The 18,384-nt window shown below is 40.0% G+C and overlaps 1 protein-coding gene and 1 long non-coding RNA gene across 2 annotated transcripts in view; one reads left to right on the top strand and one right to left on the bottom strand.

The window, feature by feature from the left end:
- Positions 1–13,498: 13,498 nt before the first annotated feature.
- On the bottom strand, positions 13,499–14,393 carry LOC138141748 (uncharacterized). The gene is made up of 2 exons (XR_011163244.1): positions 14,211–14,393; positions 13,499–13,815 (listed from the first exon to the last, which is right to left on the bottom strand). It is a non-coding gene; the product is annotated as an uncharacterized lncRNA (long non-coding RNA).
- Positions 14,394–14,494: 101 nt separating this feature from the next.
- SRP9 (signal recognition particle 9) overlaps positions 14,495–18,384 on the top strand; it is a 28,250-nt gene continuing 24,360 nt past the window's right edge. Inside the window, exon 1 of the mRNA XM_069062573.1 lies at positions 14,495–14,697. Within this exon, the coding sequence (XP_068918674.1) occupies positions 14,626–14,697 (72 nt within the window). The 5' untranslated portion in view covers positions 14,495–14,625. The remainder of the gene's footprint in view (positions 14,698–18,384) is intronic.

Genomic DNA, 18,384 nt, shown 5'->3' with positions numbered 1-18,384 from the left:
TACCGTGTGTCTGGTACTGTGCTAGGTGCTGGGGATGCAATAAATGAAACAATCCCTAATCACAAGGGATTAATCACCTTACCTTTTATCAGGGGAAATAAATATAAATAAAATAAATACAGTATGAAAAGAATAAATGCAAATAAATAAAAGTAATTAAAATTAGATTGGGAGGTAAGGTACAAACAATTGGGGGGAAAGACTTCATGTAGAAAAGTGTCTTGAAGGAACAGATAGATTCTGTGAGGCAAAGGTAAGGAGGGAGTGTCTTTCAAGTAACAAGGGGCTACCAATACAAAGGCATGGAGACCAAGGATGGCCAGTTGTGTGTAAGGGAGGAAGGAAATAAGAATTTATTAAGCACCTACTTAGAAATGTCAGGCATTTTAGAAATGTTATCTCATGTGATCCTCACAACAAGCTTGGGAGGTAGGTTCTATTATTACTATCATTTTACAGTTGAGGAAACTGAGGCAGGCAGGTTAAGTGATTTGTCCAGAGATACACAGCTAGTGTCAGGACACATCTGAATTCAGCTCTTCCTGACTCCAGGTCCAGTGCTCTATCCACTGTGCTGCCTAGCTGCCTCTCAGAGAAGCCCTAGTTTCTCTCTCTGAGGTTCAGTCTGTAACAACTGTCTCCTGCTGAACATTGCAAACCAGATATTCTGTACACATCTTATGTTCTCTGCTAAAGACTCTGTCAAACTCACTCCTCTTCAGACGTCTTTATATTTGTCAAGGGCTTCCATTTAACCAGGTTGATACTCCACAGTGCCAACTCCTCACCCTCTCGAATCCCACATATCAAACCAGTCTGCTCCTTTCTTTCTATTCTATGACTACCACCCTAGCTCAGAAACTTACCACTTCTTGCCTACTACTGAAACAGCCTTTCAGTTGATCTCCCTGCTCATCTCTGTTCTCTAGGATCCATCTCCCAGGTAGCTGTCCAAACCAGGTCACTCCCCTGATCAATAAACTCCAGTGGCTCCCTATTATCTTTGGGATTAAATAAAACTACTCTGCCATTAAAAGTCTTTCATAACCAGGCTCAATATACCTTTCCAGACTTATTGTACACTATTCCCCTTCAAGTACTCTATGATCCGTCCAACCGGCTTTCTTGCTATTCCTCACACAACACTCCAACTCTCATTTCCGTGTCCTTGTACAAGCTGGTCCCCACACCTAGAAATCATTCCTTTCTTACCACTACCTCTTAGACTCCTTAATTTCCTTCTTAGCTCAGTTCAAGTCCCCTTCTACATGAAGGTTATCCTCGTCTCCCTAGTTGCTAGTTCCTTCTCCACCAAAACTACCTTGTATTTATTTTAGACATTTTAAAATATGTACCTATGATCTCCCCTGATACACTGTGAGTTCCTTGAGGGCAAGGAATGTTTAATTTTTGTCTTTCTATCCCCTACACTTAGCACGTTATTTTACATACAGTAGACATTTAATAATTTTTTAAAGTTAATTCATTGACAAGAGGTATAACATTATTTACTTACATTGAAAACAAAAGTTTGACAGCTAGGTGACCAAGTGGATAGTGTCCTGGGTCTAGGGTTAGAAAGACCTGACCTCAGACATTAGCAGTGTGACCCTAGGCAAATCACTTAATCTCTGTCTGCCTCAGTTTCTTCAACTGTAAAATGAGAACAATAATAGTACCTGTCTCCCAGAGTTGTTATGAGGATCAAATGAGATAATATTTGTAAAGAGCTTAGCACAGTCCCTGACACATAGTAGGTAGTTAATAAATGCTTATCTTCTTCCTTCATGTTGGGACTATTTTTCTCTTTTAAATGTAGCAAAGATAATAAAGGAATTACAAAAGAGAGAGGTGGGTTGAGGAAGTAAGAGGATGTAAAGACAATGATAGAGGAATAGAAAGAAACAGTTTGATGGGCAATGACTGTGGAGGTCTGAGAGTCAGAATGATGAGGAACAAAGCTGGCACATTCTCACCATGTCCCCTAAGACTGAGATTTTCTCTCATCTACTAATGTCTATTCCCCCTCTCTAACACTCCCTGGCCCTGCCTACCCCTTCCCACCCCAATTTCAGGCCGAGTTTTCTTTCCTCTACTTAGAAGAATAAAAATGTATCCATGGGGGCAGCTAGGTGGTGCAGTGAATAGAGCACTAGCCCTGAAGTCAGGGGGACCTGAGTTCAAATTTGACCTCAGACACGTAACGCTAGCCATGTGAGCTTGGGCAAGTCACTTAACCCCAATTGCCCTACCTTCCTCCCTCCAAAAAAGCAAAAAGAAAAATCTTAGGAAAATATATATATATATATATATCCATGCCCTTTTTCCCATCCTAAAAAAAAAAATCTTCTCAACTTTCTGTGTTAGGGCATGGGAGACTTTTGATTTCTATAGATAATGAGAATTCCCAGTACTGAAACTTGCATCACTTTCAGGGCAGCTAACTCATCTGTAATTCAAAGTCTTACACATTTACCTAGGGCACTAAGAAATTAAGTAACTTTCTCATGGGGAAAAGTTAGTATGTTTCAAAGACAGAACTTAAACCCAGTTCTTCCTGACTCCAAGGCCATCTTTCTAGCCATTATACCAGCATTCTTTCAAGAGATGTTTGGTGACGAGTATACATGGAAACCGAAGCAGCATGTTTATATATATGTACCTATCTATGCTGCTTCAGGGATATATGTGTGTGTGTGTGTGTACAAATATACATATATATGTATACATACAAATTTAAGCATGGCATAACCTGGGTTCAAGTCCCACTTCCGACAGGTACTGGTTGTGTGACCCTAAGCAAGCCACTTAACTGGGAAATACTTCAAAATTCTTAAATTGGGGCAGCTAGGTGGTGCAGTGAATAGAGCACTGACCCTGGAGTTAGGAGGACTTGGGTTCAAATTTGACCTCAGACACAACACAAAACTAGCCGTATCACCTTGGGCAAGTCAACACCAATTGCCCTGTCTTCCCCCCTCAAAAAAATAAAAATTCTTAAATTATAGGAGCTGTTCTACATTGGTAGTCAGTTCATCATCTTTGAGCTCCCTACACCAATAACATCCAAATCCTATCCTAATACATATGCACAGAGAATTATATACATATATGTATATATATGCATATACATATGTATATACACACATGCTATAATTACATATAAAGTGTGTGCATATGTGTGTATGCATATACACAGGAAAACTAAGGCAGCAGAAACTCAGTTTTTCATGATGACACAGCCAGTCAGTGGGACTAGAATACAGGCCTTGATGAGAGTCAGCAGCCCATGTACCATTCATTACAGGTTTAAGCTTTTGTCAACGACAGGACTGCTGTGATCAATCAAGGCTCCAATCACAATTTCCCGGGCCACCCTGAGTGTTTTCATATCAAAACTCTGTTGTAGTGATAAGATACCATCTGATTTATTAATTAATGCAAACATTGCTCATTCCAGCACCCGAAGGCATGGTATAAATGCAGGACATTTAAAAAAATATCAAATCTATTTAACAACTTAGAAATCATAGAAATTGCCAAATAAGTTTTATTCTTTTCCCTCTTTTCTCGGAAATACCTCTCCTACTTTCCCCTAAATCCTTTGTCCCTTTTTCCCACCTCCACCATTATGCTTCTTGGGTGATTAACAGAATCCCTGCCAGTGTTTGCTAATTGGGTTAATGGAGTGACTGCATAATTGTTCTCTCCTTTCCTCTACCAACCCACCCTGCTGGCTGCTTTCCGAGTACCTGCCTTGCTGAATCTCTCATCTGTTCCCAGGGCACAAATTTGCAACAACAACTTCCATTGTCGTTCACATCTGGGACTTTGGGGTTTTAAGTGAATCTCCCCGAGGCAGAAAACAGAGGATGCTGCTATTTTGGTTCATCTTTGTACAATGGGGCCATTCTGTGGAGTTTATAGGCAGGGCAGGGTTTGCCTGGGCAAGGGGAAATCTGATCAGTGATGGGACCCAGGCCAGAGAGCAGGGAAGTAGGAGAAGAGACAATAGCATGTGAAGCTAAAATTCTGAACTTTTCTCCCCTGCTTCTTGGGTTTTGCATTTCATTTTAATCAGTTTCAGATGAAACTAAAAAGCCTGTAGCCTCCCAATCCTGGTACTTCAGACCTGGGTCTCTGTTGCAACAATCAGTTTCAGTTTCAAGCCAAACCTGGCCTGACTTGGCCTGTCCCTAGGGTAGCAACATAGATGGTGGCCTTTCAAATCCCCAAGGCTTCATATGAGCCAATTTCTCTCAGCACTACTGAGAAACAAGTGGTTGTTTGGTTTTTGTTGTTGTTGTTGTTTAGGTTTTGAAAGGTGTGTGTCTTCTACTGAAAGCTGTTTTACCTTAAAAGGGTGACTGCTGGGAAAAGTGGAAATGTCAGTGCTGTGTAGCGCAGTGTCCAATTGGGGTGTTTATCCCAGTCTATTAAATGGAGGGGTAGGTTTGTGGTTTGTCCTCTCCCAACCAGAGGCAACTAGGTTGTGTAGTGACTAAAGGGTTGAGCCTGGAGTTGCAAAGTGCTGAGTTCAAAGTTGGCCCTAGACATTAGCAGTGTGACCCTGGACAAGTCACTTAACCTTTGTCTGCCTCAGTTTCTTCAATTATAAAAATACAGATAATAATAGCACCTATATTCCAGGGTTGTTATGAGGATCAAATGAGATGATATCTGTTAAAAGCAATTGGAACATGGGGACGGCTAGGTGGTGCAGTGAATAGAGCATTGGCCCTGGAGTCAGGAGGTCCTGAGCTCAAATATGGCCTCAGATACTTAACACAAAAAAACATGTGACCTTGGGCAAGTCACTTAACCCCAACTGCCTTCCAAAAAAAAAGCAATTGGAACAGTGCCTGGTGCATCATTGATACTATATAAATGCTTCCCTTCCCTTGGGAACATGTTTCCTTTCACGGCTTTAATTATTACTTCTAAATCCAGTCTTTCCTCCCTCTAGTCCATCTTTTTTCACATCGCTATTTAAAAAAAAAATCTTTTTTAATGCACTAGTCTGACCATGTCAATCCCTTATTCATAAACTGCCTGTGACTCCATATTGCTAACCTACTATAAACTTTATGACTGGAAATTTAAGGCCTACCACAATTTGACTCCAATAGCATTTCTAACCCTATCATTACTAGTTCCTTTCATGCATTCTATGCTCTTGCCAAATTGGACTACTCATCATACTTGATCTTGTCCTACCCTGTCCTGATTCAGTGCCTTTCTCCCAGCCATGAAGTAGTTCATTCGCCCCAACACACACACACGTCTGTGCTGTTATCTTTCCATTCCTTCAAGGCTCAGCCTCAAAGCCATGGAAGCTTCCTCTTACATGCAGCCTTTCCTGATCATCCTGATCATCATCTGTCTTCTTAAATCTCTCAAGACAATGTATGGATCCCTCCTTTGCATTTAGCATATTATAACTATGTTATGTTGATTTTTAAAATTTTACCTACTGACTAGATTGTAATCTCCTCAAAAGTAAGGACTTTGTTTGATTTCCTCTTATATCCACAGCCTATAAGGCACAAAGCCTTATACATAATTTGTTGTTGTTGTTTAGCCATTTTTCAGTCATGTCAGACTCTTTGTGACCCCTTTTGGGGTTTGCCATTTACCTCTCCAGCTCGTTTTACAGATGAGGAAACTGAGGCAAACAGGGTTAAGTGACTTGCTCAGGGTCACACAGCTAGGAAGTGTCTGAGGATGGATTTGAGCCCAGCTCCTCCTGACTCCATGGCAGACACTCTATTCACTGTGCCACCTAACAGCCCTTATACATAATAAGCATTTAGTAAATGTTTATTGAATTGAATTCATATAAAAAAAGAACTAACTGGTACAGATACTGCCAACTTCTCAAGCCCTCAACCAAATTATGGATGGCTGGAAAGTTTTTGCAGTGATCACGACTTGAGGAGAAGGAGGCTCCCCAAAGGTTCACTCATAAAAGAAATACAAAGGGTTTGCTTTAGGGCACTGTCCTCAGTGACTCCCAAGTCTGAATGTGACCATAAGTGTATCACTGCCCTCTGCTGGATGGCATTTTCAAGACTGCTCCTGAAATTTAAGGCCAAAGTTGACCTTCTTCTTTTCGTACGGGCACCTTGTTTTGCTCCCTATCCATTACAGGACAAAGCTACCAGGCAAGTTTGTTTTGTGCACAGTCTCATTGTTCAGTTTTCTTTCCCATGTGTCTTTCACTGAGTTTTCTAAGAGCTGGGAAAGATGCAAGGTAAATCAATCAACTAGGAATCTGTATTTGTTCCTTGGCTCAAAGGCTTTTAGCTCTTTATGTGGCTATGGCCATAAAGAACTAATGCTAGTAAGAAATAGGAAGATGGAAGCAACTCTTACTATTTTTAACTTTCTCTTCTTGTCTGTTTGCAGGCCTATAAAAAGAACTATTGTATCGTATATGACTGGGAAAGGAAATGGTGCAATGGAAAATAGTATGAGAGATCAGTACAATATTTTTCTACCACAGTAGTGATCTGGTCAGAGCAGAGAGAAGAAATCTATTGGTAAATAACTGCAATGTTGAGCAAGTTTCTTAACCTTTGAGGACTTGATTTCCTCATCTGTAAAATTATAGGTATTACACAATATTAGTCTCTATGATCTCTTTAGCCTTAATGACCATGACCCTCTGACATGTGAAAATCAAGGAATCAGACATTTGAATTACTAACACTTGTGACAATAATAGGATGAGAAATGCTTTCATAGGTATGTATTCTAGCGTTTAGACTGGCTTGGCAAAAATTCTGAAGACTGAGATGATTTTTTTCAATCACTTCCTCTGTAAGAAGAAGAATTTGGTCAGTTGAATAGGGCTTTTTTCTGCTAAGTTAATTTAGTCTTCTTAAGAAGTCTTTAAGGCTTCATTTCCCTTACCCCAATCTATTCTTTAGAGCCCTGCTAGAAACATTTTTATGCACAGATCATGGTTTTTAGGTCATCTATAAATATTAATTTAACTTTTGGCCCTCCAAATGTGAGATCATTGTTCAGTGACCTAAAGGCCACAGTACTAGAGAAAATGAATTATATTAATTATATAAATATTGCTATTCTCTATATAAACTGAACAAGAAGACAAATTAAATAGGAAGATGGCTTATAGACTCTTCATGGAAAGACAGATAACCACAGCTGGTGTTATATGTCCAAAGGCTACAAAAAACATCACTTAATAGGATACTCGTTCATCTCTGTTGTTAGGTCAGCTAAAAAGCATTTATTAAATAATGCTTATTATATGTTAGGGGCATTTAGGTGACACAGTGGATAGATAGAGGTCCTGGAATCAGGAAGATAAGTCTTCCTGAGTTCAAATTTGGCTCTGGCTGTGGGAACCTGGGCAAGTCACTTAACCCTATTTGTCTCAGTTTCCTCATCTGTAAAATGAGCTGGAGAAGAAATGGCAAATTACTTTAGTATCTCTGCCAAGAAAACCCCAAATAGGGTCACAAAAAGTCAGACACAACTGAACCTTCCTAAGTGCTAGGTATTATAAAAAAGGCAAAAACACAATCCTCTCCTTAATAAGGAGCTCAAAGTCTAACGAGGGAGACAACAAACAACTGTGTACAAACAAGATATGTACAGGATAAACTATTGATAATCTTGGAGGGAAAGAATGAACATTAAGGTGGTTCAGGAAAGACTTCGTGCAGAAGGTGGGAAGGAAGCCAGAAGATGAATATTCTCAGACTCCTTCAGAAGGCTGTCTGTAATCAAGGCCTCCACTTCCTTTCTTCTCACTTTCTTTGATAAAGTTGGAAACCAGACTGCTTAGAACTAACTGCACTTCCCTCTCCTAAATTACCAATGATCTTTTAATTACAAAGGCCTTTGCCTTTTCTCAGTCCTCACCCTTCTTGACTTCCTTGTAATCTATGACACGGTTCTTCCTGATCCTCTCTTCTTTTTAGGATTTGGTTGTTCCTGTTCTCTCTTGGTTCTTCTACATATCTCACCCCTCCTCAGCTGAATCTTTCTGCAGATCACATTCACTAATGGTGGATGTACTTCAAGGGTCTATCTTTGGCCCTCTTCTCTTCTCCCTCCATACTATTTTGTTTGGTGATCTCATCAGTTCCCATGGATTCAGTTATCATCCCTAAGCAGATGACTGTCAGATCTATTTATCCAGCCCTAATTCTCTTTCTTGACCTCCAATCTCACATCTCCATCTGCCTACTGGATATCTTAATGTGGATGTTTCAAAGACAACTTAAACTCCACATGTCCAAAACTGAACTCATTATCCTTTTTTCCTAACATCCCCATTTCTATCTAGGGTACTACCATTTTCCTAGTCACTCAGACTCTCAACCTAGATGTCACCTTCAATTGCTTGCTTCCCATATCCAATCTTTTGCCAAGTCTTTTCAAATCACCTTTTGAATATCTCTCACTGAAATTCCCTTCTCTCCATTCACACAACCACCACCCTGGTGGAGGTCCTCATCACTTCACACCTCAATTATTACAACAGCCTTCTGGTTGGTCTCCCTTTGAAAGTCTCTCTCCACTCTAGACCATTCTCAACTCAGATATAAAAGTGAACTTTCTAAAGCATAGGTCTGATTGTGTCAACTCTCTCGCCCCCCATGTCCCTTAGATAATAAACTCCAGGGCTCCCTATTACTTCCAGAATTAAATATAAAAACCTATGTTTAGATTTTAAAGTTCTCCATAACTTGGTCCCCTCCTTCCTTTCCAGTCTTCCAACACTATACTCCCCTCTGCAATCCAGTGACTCTGACTTCCTCACTGTTCTTACACAAGATACTCCATCTTCTGATGCATTTTCACTAGCTGTTTCCTATGCATGGAATCCTCTCCCTCCTCATCTCTACTTCTTAACTTCTCTGGCTTCATCTGAGTCTCAGCTAAAATCTTATCTTCTTCAAGAAGCCTTTCCTGATACTCTTGACTGCTAGTACCTTCCCTCTGAGATTATTTCCAATTTATCCTGTATATATCTTGTTTGTACATATCTACATATCCACACAGCCCTTCAGCATTCTATCCTTGGCTCTCTTCTCTTCTCTTTCTATACTACTTCACTTGGTAATCTCATCAGCTCCCATGGATTTAATCACCATGTCTAAACTCATGATTTTCAAATCTTCCTACCTGCTCTAATCTCTCTACTGACCTCCAATATCCCATCTCCAACTGCCTTTCAGACATCTTGAAATGGATGTGTAGTAGACATCTTGAATCCTATATGTCCAAAATAGAACTCCTTATCTTTCCGCCTGAACCTTTGTCCCTTCTACCTTTCCTATTACTCTAGAGGGCAACACTGAGGTGTATGTAGTGTTCAGGGAAGACTAGCATCTCTGTTGTAAGGGCTTGCTAAACCCTTTTCAGGGCTGTTTGCTCATCCACCTTTGGTGTCCAGTTTTCACTCAACTCTTACCTGTGGCTCCAAGAAACTATAACATGTGCCTTGGCCACATCCCTGGGCTAAACCAGGCCTCAAACACATCAGCAAATTGTCTACCCCAAGCATGTGAAAATGCCCCCCCCAGCCAAATGGGCATATGAGAACATTTTTTTTTTCCAACAACCATGAAGACAACTGAAGCAGGCACTGTGGAATGCTTAGAGCTTGGTTAGACATTGAAGACACCAAGGTCATCCACTGTATCTTGAGCCATTGTCAGTTGTCTTGATTTTTGCCTTGCCATTGGACTTGGATAACTCTGGAAGAGATAGATAGGCTGATGACTTTGTGCAATTCTGCCTCACTTAAATCCAATTCACAAGTAAGTCAAGACATCACCCTGAGATGCAATTGGTGCTCTCCCAAAACGAAGGACAAACACCATTAATCATGTATATGGTTTGCTTTGTTTATATTTGTTTGCATGTTGTCTCTCCCGTTAGACTGCAAGCTCCTTGAGGGCAAGGGCTTGTCTCTCACCTTTTTTTTTCCCCAGCACTTAGCATGGTGCCTGGCACATAGTAGATACTTAATAAATGTTTATTGATTGATTTCATGTTATTTCCATCCTTGAATATGTGCTCCTTGAGGGCAGGGACAACATTGTCTTCGGTGTGTAGCATAGTGCCAAGCATATAACAAATTCTATTCATTTTACTTGATCATTTATTTACTCACTTTGAACAGTGAATGATATTGGAAGCCAGATGGTTTAAAAGAGAGAGAAAAGTGGAGACACCAGCTGTAGATGTCTTTCTCTAAAAGTTTAGCCACAAAAGAGAGGAGATTGAGGATTCATCAAGAAAAGAGAGTGTTCAAGGGATCAGTAGAATGTCCAGGGGATCAGAAGATAATAAATATGGATTGAATAAACCTCAATTACTGAGTAATGGCAGTAGAGGGAGGATCTGGATCATGATGAACATTTGTAAAAAGACCACCATGATGATAATTGCTACTTATGTGCCAACATCCATTATGGAATATGAAGAAATAGAGAAGTCAGTAACACTCTCTACATTAATTCAAAACATAGTTTAAAGGGTAATTTTAATGCAAAGGTAGGCATAGAGCAAGATGGTAGAAGATATGTTGGAAAATATGGTTCAGGCTTAGGAAAAAAAAAAAGGTCAAATGTCTGCATTGAATCTTCATGTCTATATGTCATTTCGAAATAGAGCAAGAGGTCACGGGGCAACATCCCCCAAAATGAAAGAGTATATTTTAATAGACAGGAAATAATAGGTTACAGTGATGTGGGAATAATTTCTGAATTAGCTACTTATATACAGTCAGATAACATCTGACTTGTTAAAGCAAAGATCAAAGTTGATATAAAATTAGAACAAAAATTAGAAAATATGGTATACAATTTTAGAAATTCCAATTGAACCTATTTAAACAAGTCATTCACACTGCATAAAAGGTAAATTTGCATAGTAGATAGCCTTGGAGCCAGAAAGACTTGAGTTCAATTTTGATCTCCGACAGAGAGCTGTATGCCCCCACTGGGAAAGTCTTTTAACTTCTTAGTGCTCCAGGCAACTCTGTAAGATTATACGGTAAATTGCAGAGGAGGTGGTGAACCTTCTTTTTTACAAGGAGTCACCATATCTGGGAGCTTCCTAAATCAATTAAGTCAAAAGTCCATTATCTATCTATTCTATAGATACAGAAAAATGGGAAGTGATTAAAAGAACAGACAATATAAATAATAACTGTTTCCTAAGGGAGTTTAACTAATAAACAAATTAACAATGAAAAAGCCGTTATCTCGGAGAGAAAACTTTTGGTTTCCTTCTAGCAAGACCTCAACTTCCCATCATTTTTGGTGGTGTCAGGTTTGACCACAAATACTTTCCAGCTTTTTGAATAGGGAGGAAGCATCCTTTTTCTCTCACATAGCTTCCACCAGTACAAGAATGTTTCTGAATTGGGTCACATGGTAATTAGCTGTACTTAAGAATTCTAACACCTGGAGCAAATTCAGAGGAGGTGGATGAGACAGAGCCCTGAAGATACATCGAGGCTGGTATGTATGTTGCTACTAATCCCTGTTGTCCTATATGATGTAGGTACCTGGGGTAAATGTCAGGTAGGTAGTCTGCCTCAGGTATAGTAGCACCATTAGGAAAAGGTAGGTCTAGAGAGAAAGGCACAACTCCTCTAGAACCTTTGTGAGTTTTAGTCCTGATCTGAGTGGGGAAATCTTATTTTCTTTTCCAAGGCACTGACATCTGGTAGAGCATGCTTTCTCTCCCTAGTAGACCTTCATGTCTTAGGTTCTCCACTAGCATTATGCAACCTGATGCAACTGCTGTGGAGAAAAAGCATGATCTCTTTGAATACTGGTACCCTGGATCAAATACTTCATTGCTCCATGTTGGTTATGGGATTGAGAGGATGATTTTCCATTGTAAAATGGGCTAGGCTTATCTTGATTCAATATTTTGGTATCCCTAGTAATAAAGGTAGACAGAATTAGGGCATGTAACTTTTTAAAAATGGGAGTCAGTCTCCTCTCATTCCAAAATGGCTCATTCTACTGGCAGATTTTCCAAGGTAGAGAGGTACTGCTTCACCCTTGGCAGAGAGGAGCTGAGAAGTTTCTCTAAAAGAATAGGACCCAGCTTGATTGTGAGATTTCATGAAGGTTTCTGGAGTATTTCCTCTTTACCTTACTTTTTCTCTTCATTTCTGCTCATACATGAGGCAGTAGCAGCCTGAATAGGCTTTCTATTTAGGGTTCCTCCTTTGCTCACAGAGGTTAGAAGGCTACCCTTGGGGGTGGGGTGGGGGGTTTGGTATGAACAGAACAATCAGAAGTATCTTTCTTCTTTCTATTTTTTCTCTGTTAGAAGTTAGAAAGTCCATGTGATCTTGCTTCTAGGCAGCCCTCATTGTGCGGATGACAGGTATTATGCTAATCCATTGTCATCTTTTTTCAGTAATAATTTTGTGCCTTATATTTTTAGGTTTATTGTTAAGAATGACATTTCATTATGAAGGAATTATTTTTGGTAAATGTGTATGTTTATTACCTAGCTAATCTTTCTTGTATTAGCCTGGTTTATTTGTAGTGAGCTAGGAAGTTTCTTTTAATAGTCATATATTGATTGTTTACTCCTGTTTGATTCTTTGTGACCCCATTTGGGGTTTTCTTGCCAAAGATACTGGAGAGGTTTGCCATTTCCTTCTTCAGCTCATTTTACAGACAAGGAAATAAAGGCAACCAGGGTTAAGTGACTTGCCTGAAGTCACACAGTGTCTGAGGCTAAATTTGAACTCGGGTCTTTCTGACTCCAGGCCCTGCACTCAATCTACTTCATCACCTAGCTGCCCCCTAATGTGCTGATAATTGCCATTAAATTTTCTTGAGGGAAACGTGAACTTATCTTGCCAACATATCATCTTATATACCAATAAAATCCCAAGATAATGGTACACAACAGATTTAGGGGCACAGGAAGGCTAGGCAACAGCTACAGAGGAAATTAGGGAGTTTCTACCAAAGTCTCTCTGTCCCCAGCTAGTAGGTTTGTAAACACAGTAAGAAAACAAATGGGAAGAGTAGCTTGGATTAGAATGAATGAAAACGTATTTATTAAGCCTTAACTTACCATGTATAAAATGGGGCAGCCAGGAGGAGCCTGGAGGAAGGAAGACCTGAATTAAAATCCAGGCTCAGATACTTCCTAGTTGTGCGACCCTGGGCAAGTCATTTAACCCTGTTTGCCTCAGTTTCCTTCCTCATCTGTAAAATGAGTTGGAGAAGGAAATGGCAAACCACTCTAGTACCTTTGCCAAGAAAACCCCAAATGGGGTCACAAAAAATAGGACACAACTGAAATGACTGAACAACAACAAAATTTGCAAAACATTCAGAGAAACAAATAGAAAAGCAAGATAGTCCCCGCTCTCAAGGAGGTCACAGTCTAATAAAGGGAGACAAAAGATATATGAGGTTTCAGCTCCAAGTCAGATGGTGAAGTTTCACAGGGTACAACAGCAAGCAGATTGTAATAATTTTCTTTAATGTTATTTCCACTCATTTAAAATCTATCTATCTCAGTTTCTAATACTGAGCCACTTAACAATACCAAGAACGTTGATGGAGAGAATTTATCTTCTCAATCTTCAGTAACTATTCTGATCAATAGCATGATCCATGACTATTCCAAAGGACCCATGTCGAAAAATGCGATCTACTTCCAGAGTAAAGAATTGACGTTCTCAATGTAAACTGAAGCATGCTTTTCCATTTTGTGTGTGTGTTTTCTTTTGCAACACTTATGGTATTTTGCATGACTTCACATGTATAATCGATATATTGCCTGGGGAAGGGAGGGAGAGAATTTAGAACTCAAAGTTTAAAAAAAATGAATGTTAAACATTTTCAAAAAGTATAATTGGGAAATGTTTAACGAAGTAAAAATATGTTAAAAATCAAAGTGTTATTTAACATACAACGGGTTTATTATTACTTTTAAATTAATATTTAAATTTTAATCTCTAACACAGTAAATAATGATAGCTATAACTCACATAAACAAAAGCTCTGGGGGCCTCAATAATTTTAAGAGCGTAATGGGATCCTGAAACCAAAAAGTTGGGGAACCGCTTCATTAGAGAAAGAAGTTCTCTTTTCTTTTTTCACTACAGTACTGGGAGAACTAGCAAGTGCTTAAAAAACACGCAATGACCAAATAGAGCAGTTTCTCTGTCTCACCCTTCTCTCTCTGCTACTTGTGGCTGCACTTCAAAGCGAGGAACCCGCAAGTCCGTCCCCTGTCACCAAGGTTTACGACAGAACCAATCAGGAAATGGCACATTACTTTCAACAGCTCCTGGCCAATAAGAGAGAACGCTTCTTTTTCCCTCTATCTACTTCCTCCCTCCTCTGCGGCAATTCTTCGAACTACACGTCATACAGCATATCATCACGTGACCATCTACCCGCCCCCTCTTACATAATGCCTTTTGATTGGACCAACCTATTCCATCACCGTCCAATGGTACGGGCCAATAGTGAGAGGTGGCGTCGCCATCTTGCCGTGGATGGTCTGTGAGGGAATCATTGAGTTTTCGGTGGTGTTGGCTATTACGGCCCGGCCTTCTCTTATCTGTGCCGACCCGGCCCCATTATGCCACAGTACCAGACTTGGGAGGAATTCAGCCGCGCGGCCGAGAAGCTCTATCTCGCGGACCCCATGAAGGTACTTGGGCGGGATGGGAGGTGGGGAGGGAAACCTCTTTAGCTGCGGCATCCCTCCAGGGCTTTTCTGTGGTGCAGCTCGGAAGGATGCTGGTGGGCGACCTACCTCCCTTCTCTTGCTGCACCCTCTACTCCTTTCAAGGGCCGAGCGCATTTATTTCCCAAAACCTCTGGTCTGGGACGCGGTTTTGCTTAATTCCAGGTCTATCTTCCAATAGTTCCGTCCTCCTTTCTCGCCCCCATCCACCAGACCGTTAGCAGTGGGAGTCCTTCTTGTTGGTAGACCCAGAGACATATCTCGTCTCACAGCCCTGCGAGACTCTGCCTCCATAGACCTGGCCCCGGTGTACGAAGTGAGCCTTCAAAGGCACAGCTCGGGGCATTTCCTGGGAGAAGCATATTCCTGTTCCCCATCCCCTCTTGTGGGTACCATATTTCTCCCCAAATGGTGTTGCATGTGTTTATCAGTGTATCCAAATACAATAATTTAGTAAGCTCCTTCAGGGAGAGCAGGGAGTGTTTCATTTTAAATCTCTGTATCCCTAGAGGCCTAGCAAGTCACCTTAATATTAGGTATTAGGAAATTGAATTGTTAGGAAAATCAGATTGGAATCACATGATTTGCAATCGAAAGGGTTCTAGGAGGTCATCACCAGCCTTAACCCCAAATCGCTCTGGTCCTAGACCAAGCCCTTCTTGGTCACTGTTTGTGTCGTGATTGGCCCAGAATGAATGTAAACAACAAACGTTTACATTTTGGCCAGAAACCCTGAGGATTTTCCCCTCCCAGATCTATTTTTTTTGAGGCCATTATTTGCCTCATTTTTAAAAAAAATTAAGTCAATCACAGAATGGGCACTGCCTCGGTCAAACTGAGATCTATTAAAGACCTTAGCTTGAAAAGGCCATCCTGTGTCCAGCACCATCTCCAGTCATCCTGATCTATATCTGGACCCAGATCACCACCCAGGCTGGTGGCTTTGTACAGCCCACCCTCACTTAAAATTTACTGCATGTCATTTCATCACCTCTCTGATGTCGTGGCCCTTTTCAAGAATAAAGGACAAACAGGTCATCTAGTCTAGTTTAATTTGATGATGATGGAAATTTAATATTCCAGTCTCCTGTCTCTTCTCTCTTTTAAGAGTATGGCTTCTTTGCAAGGAAAAAAAATTATTCAGAAGTTTAAACTTAATGAATTAGGTTCTAATAATACTGTTTCAGTATTGGAAAAGATGAGTTTGTTCATTCTTTTTATATAGGAAGCACATTTCCTAGGTGTGGATTCCTTTTTAGATAGTATTTTTTTTTTAGGTAGCACATTATTGTCTCTACTTTTGAAGATAGCTCTGTGGACAATTTGATTAGCTGCTGTGGTCAAAAGAATTCATCACTTAGTGGCCAACCTTTTATTGATGAATTTCTCTGAATTTAGCTAGGTCAGTCCTAAAGCTAAAGATAGAAAGTCGTGTGGCAGGGAGAATTTGATGACCTTTCATCTTGGTATTATCATCTAGTACTTGTACTTCATAGCATACAACCTTCTAGAGGTCTTACCACCTACAGGAAGAGACATTGGAGCAAAACTTTATTGGAAGAGGTTCGAATAATTTAAAATTTCTAAGCAAGAAATGTTGGTAACTGACATGACATTTTAAAGTATATAAAGTGCTTTAATATTACATTTGAGGTAGTCTGTGTGTATTTTCAGTCATGTCTGACTTTTTGTGACCCCATTTCTTAGCAAAGATACTGGACTGGTTTGCCATTTTCTTTTCCAGTTCATTTTACAGATGAGGAAGCTGAGGAAAACAGGGTTAAGTAACTTGTCTAGGGTCATACAGCTAGTAAGTGTCTGAGACGAGGTTTGAACTCAGGAAGATAAATTCTTCCTGACTCCAGGCCTGGTGCTCTATCCACTATGCCATTTAATGTTTACTGAAGTACAAATGACTGAACCATACATAATAAGTAATGCTTATTGATTGGCACGTTTAAGGGTGTTTCTAGAGAACTTGGCAAATTTATTTTGGATCTGCGAGCTAGCCCCCAAATTCAAAAGCTGGAAAGGTGGTGGGGTTTAGCTTGGTTTTAAAACAAAAGGGAGAATGAGAACACAACATATTACTTTACAGAATTGGTTCCCACCCACACAGCTGGGGACTCCAAATTTTGTTCCTAATATCCTGCAACAATAATTTGGAATGGCTCAAAGAGGGGGCTTGAGCACATGTAGAAAAAGTACTTTCTATTGATTAGAGAAACGCAAATCAAAACAACTCTGAGGTACCCCATCTCACCAGTCAGATTGGCTAAGATGACAAAACAGGAAAATGACAAATGCTGGAGAGGATGTGGGCAAACTGGAACACTAATGCATTGTTGGTGGAGTTGTGAACTGATCCAGCCTTTCTGGAGAGCAATCTGGAATTATGCCCAAAGGGCTATAATCATACCCTTTGATCCAGCAATACCACTCCTAGGGTTATATCCCAAAGAGATCATAGAAATGGGAGAAAGACCCATATGTACAAAAATGTTTATAGCAGCTCTTTTTGTGGTGGCAAAGAATTGGAAATTAAGGGGGTGCCCATCAATTGGGTAATGGCTGAACAAGTTGTGGTATATGCATGTTATGGAATACTATTGTGCTATAAGAAACGAGGAGCAGGCAGTCTTCATATTTACCTGGAGAGGCTTAAAAGAACTGATGCTGAGTGAGAAGAGTAGAACCAGGAGAAATTTGTACACAATTACAGACACAATGTATGTGTGATGACCAACTTTGATAGACTGGACTCTTCTCAGCAATGCAGTGATATAAGTCAATCCCAAAAGACTCATGATGGAGAGAAATACTGCATCCAGAGAAAGAACTAAGTTTATATCCAGGTGGAAGCAAAATACCTGATCTTTTTCGTTCTCTTATTTGGTTTTATGTCCTCTTTACCATTTTTCATTCCAGCTGGTACAATCCGTCCTTATAACCTGACCAATGTATAATGTGAAAGTATTTACAGATCCTATACTTGACTATAAGCCGACATGGGGGGGAGGGGAGGGGGGGACAAAATGTGAAATTCAAGGAATAGTGGAATTGAATCCTGTAAACTAAAAGGAAACAAACAAATTAATAAAAAACAAAGTACAAAAAAAAAGAAATGCAAAATACCACTTAACATATTAAAAAAAAGTACTTTCTGGGCTCTATATGAACTGGAATGTAGCCTTGGTTGCCAATGGCCCATTTCTTTAGGGAGCAAAACTCAAGCCCCTCTAGTACCCAAGAAATGTAATGTTGCTCCTACTTGAAGCAATTAGCCAGATTGGGGGCTTTATCTTTTCAGGTTGCTAACATAGTAAATGCTGTCTGGCTGTAGGCAGGAAGAACAAAATTGCTTCTGTTGCTTTCATAGTTTGGGATGAAACTGGCAACAAAAAAATGACCTGGCACCTGAGTTTAGTTGAGCTTTGGTCTGCATATGACATACTGTGATGTTAAAATATATAAAGCCATTATTAAGACTCAGGGTTATCTACTGAAAAGAAGTTATTTCTTCAGACAGGTACATCTAGTGGGCTTTGGGTCTAAAATTGGGGCTATTTTTAGGTTGTTTCTGAGCCTTGTGGGTTTTTTTATTAGCATTTGGGAGACTAAGAAATGGTAGTTTTGAGAGGAGGAGTATTA

This window comes from Petaurus breviceps, unplaced genomic scaffold (genome assembly GCF_028583685.1).
Source record: "Petaurus breviceps papuanus isolate PSGF00001 unplaced genomic scaffold, PetGlider_PUasm1.0 90466, whole genome shotgun sequence".
Classification (NCBI taxonomy): domain Eukaryota; kingdom Metazoa; phylum Chordata; class Mammalia; order Diprotodontia; family Petauridae; genus Petaurus; species Petaurus breviceps.
Note: the sequence above shows the minus strand (reverse complement) of the source record. Positions and strands in the feature narration are given on the sequence as shown.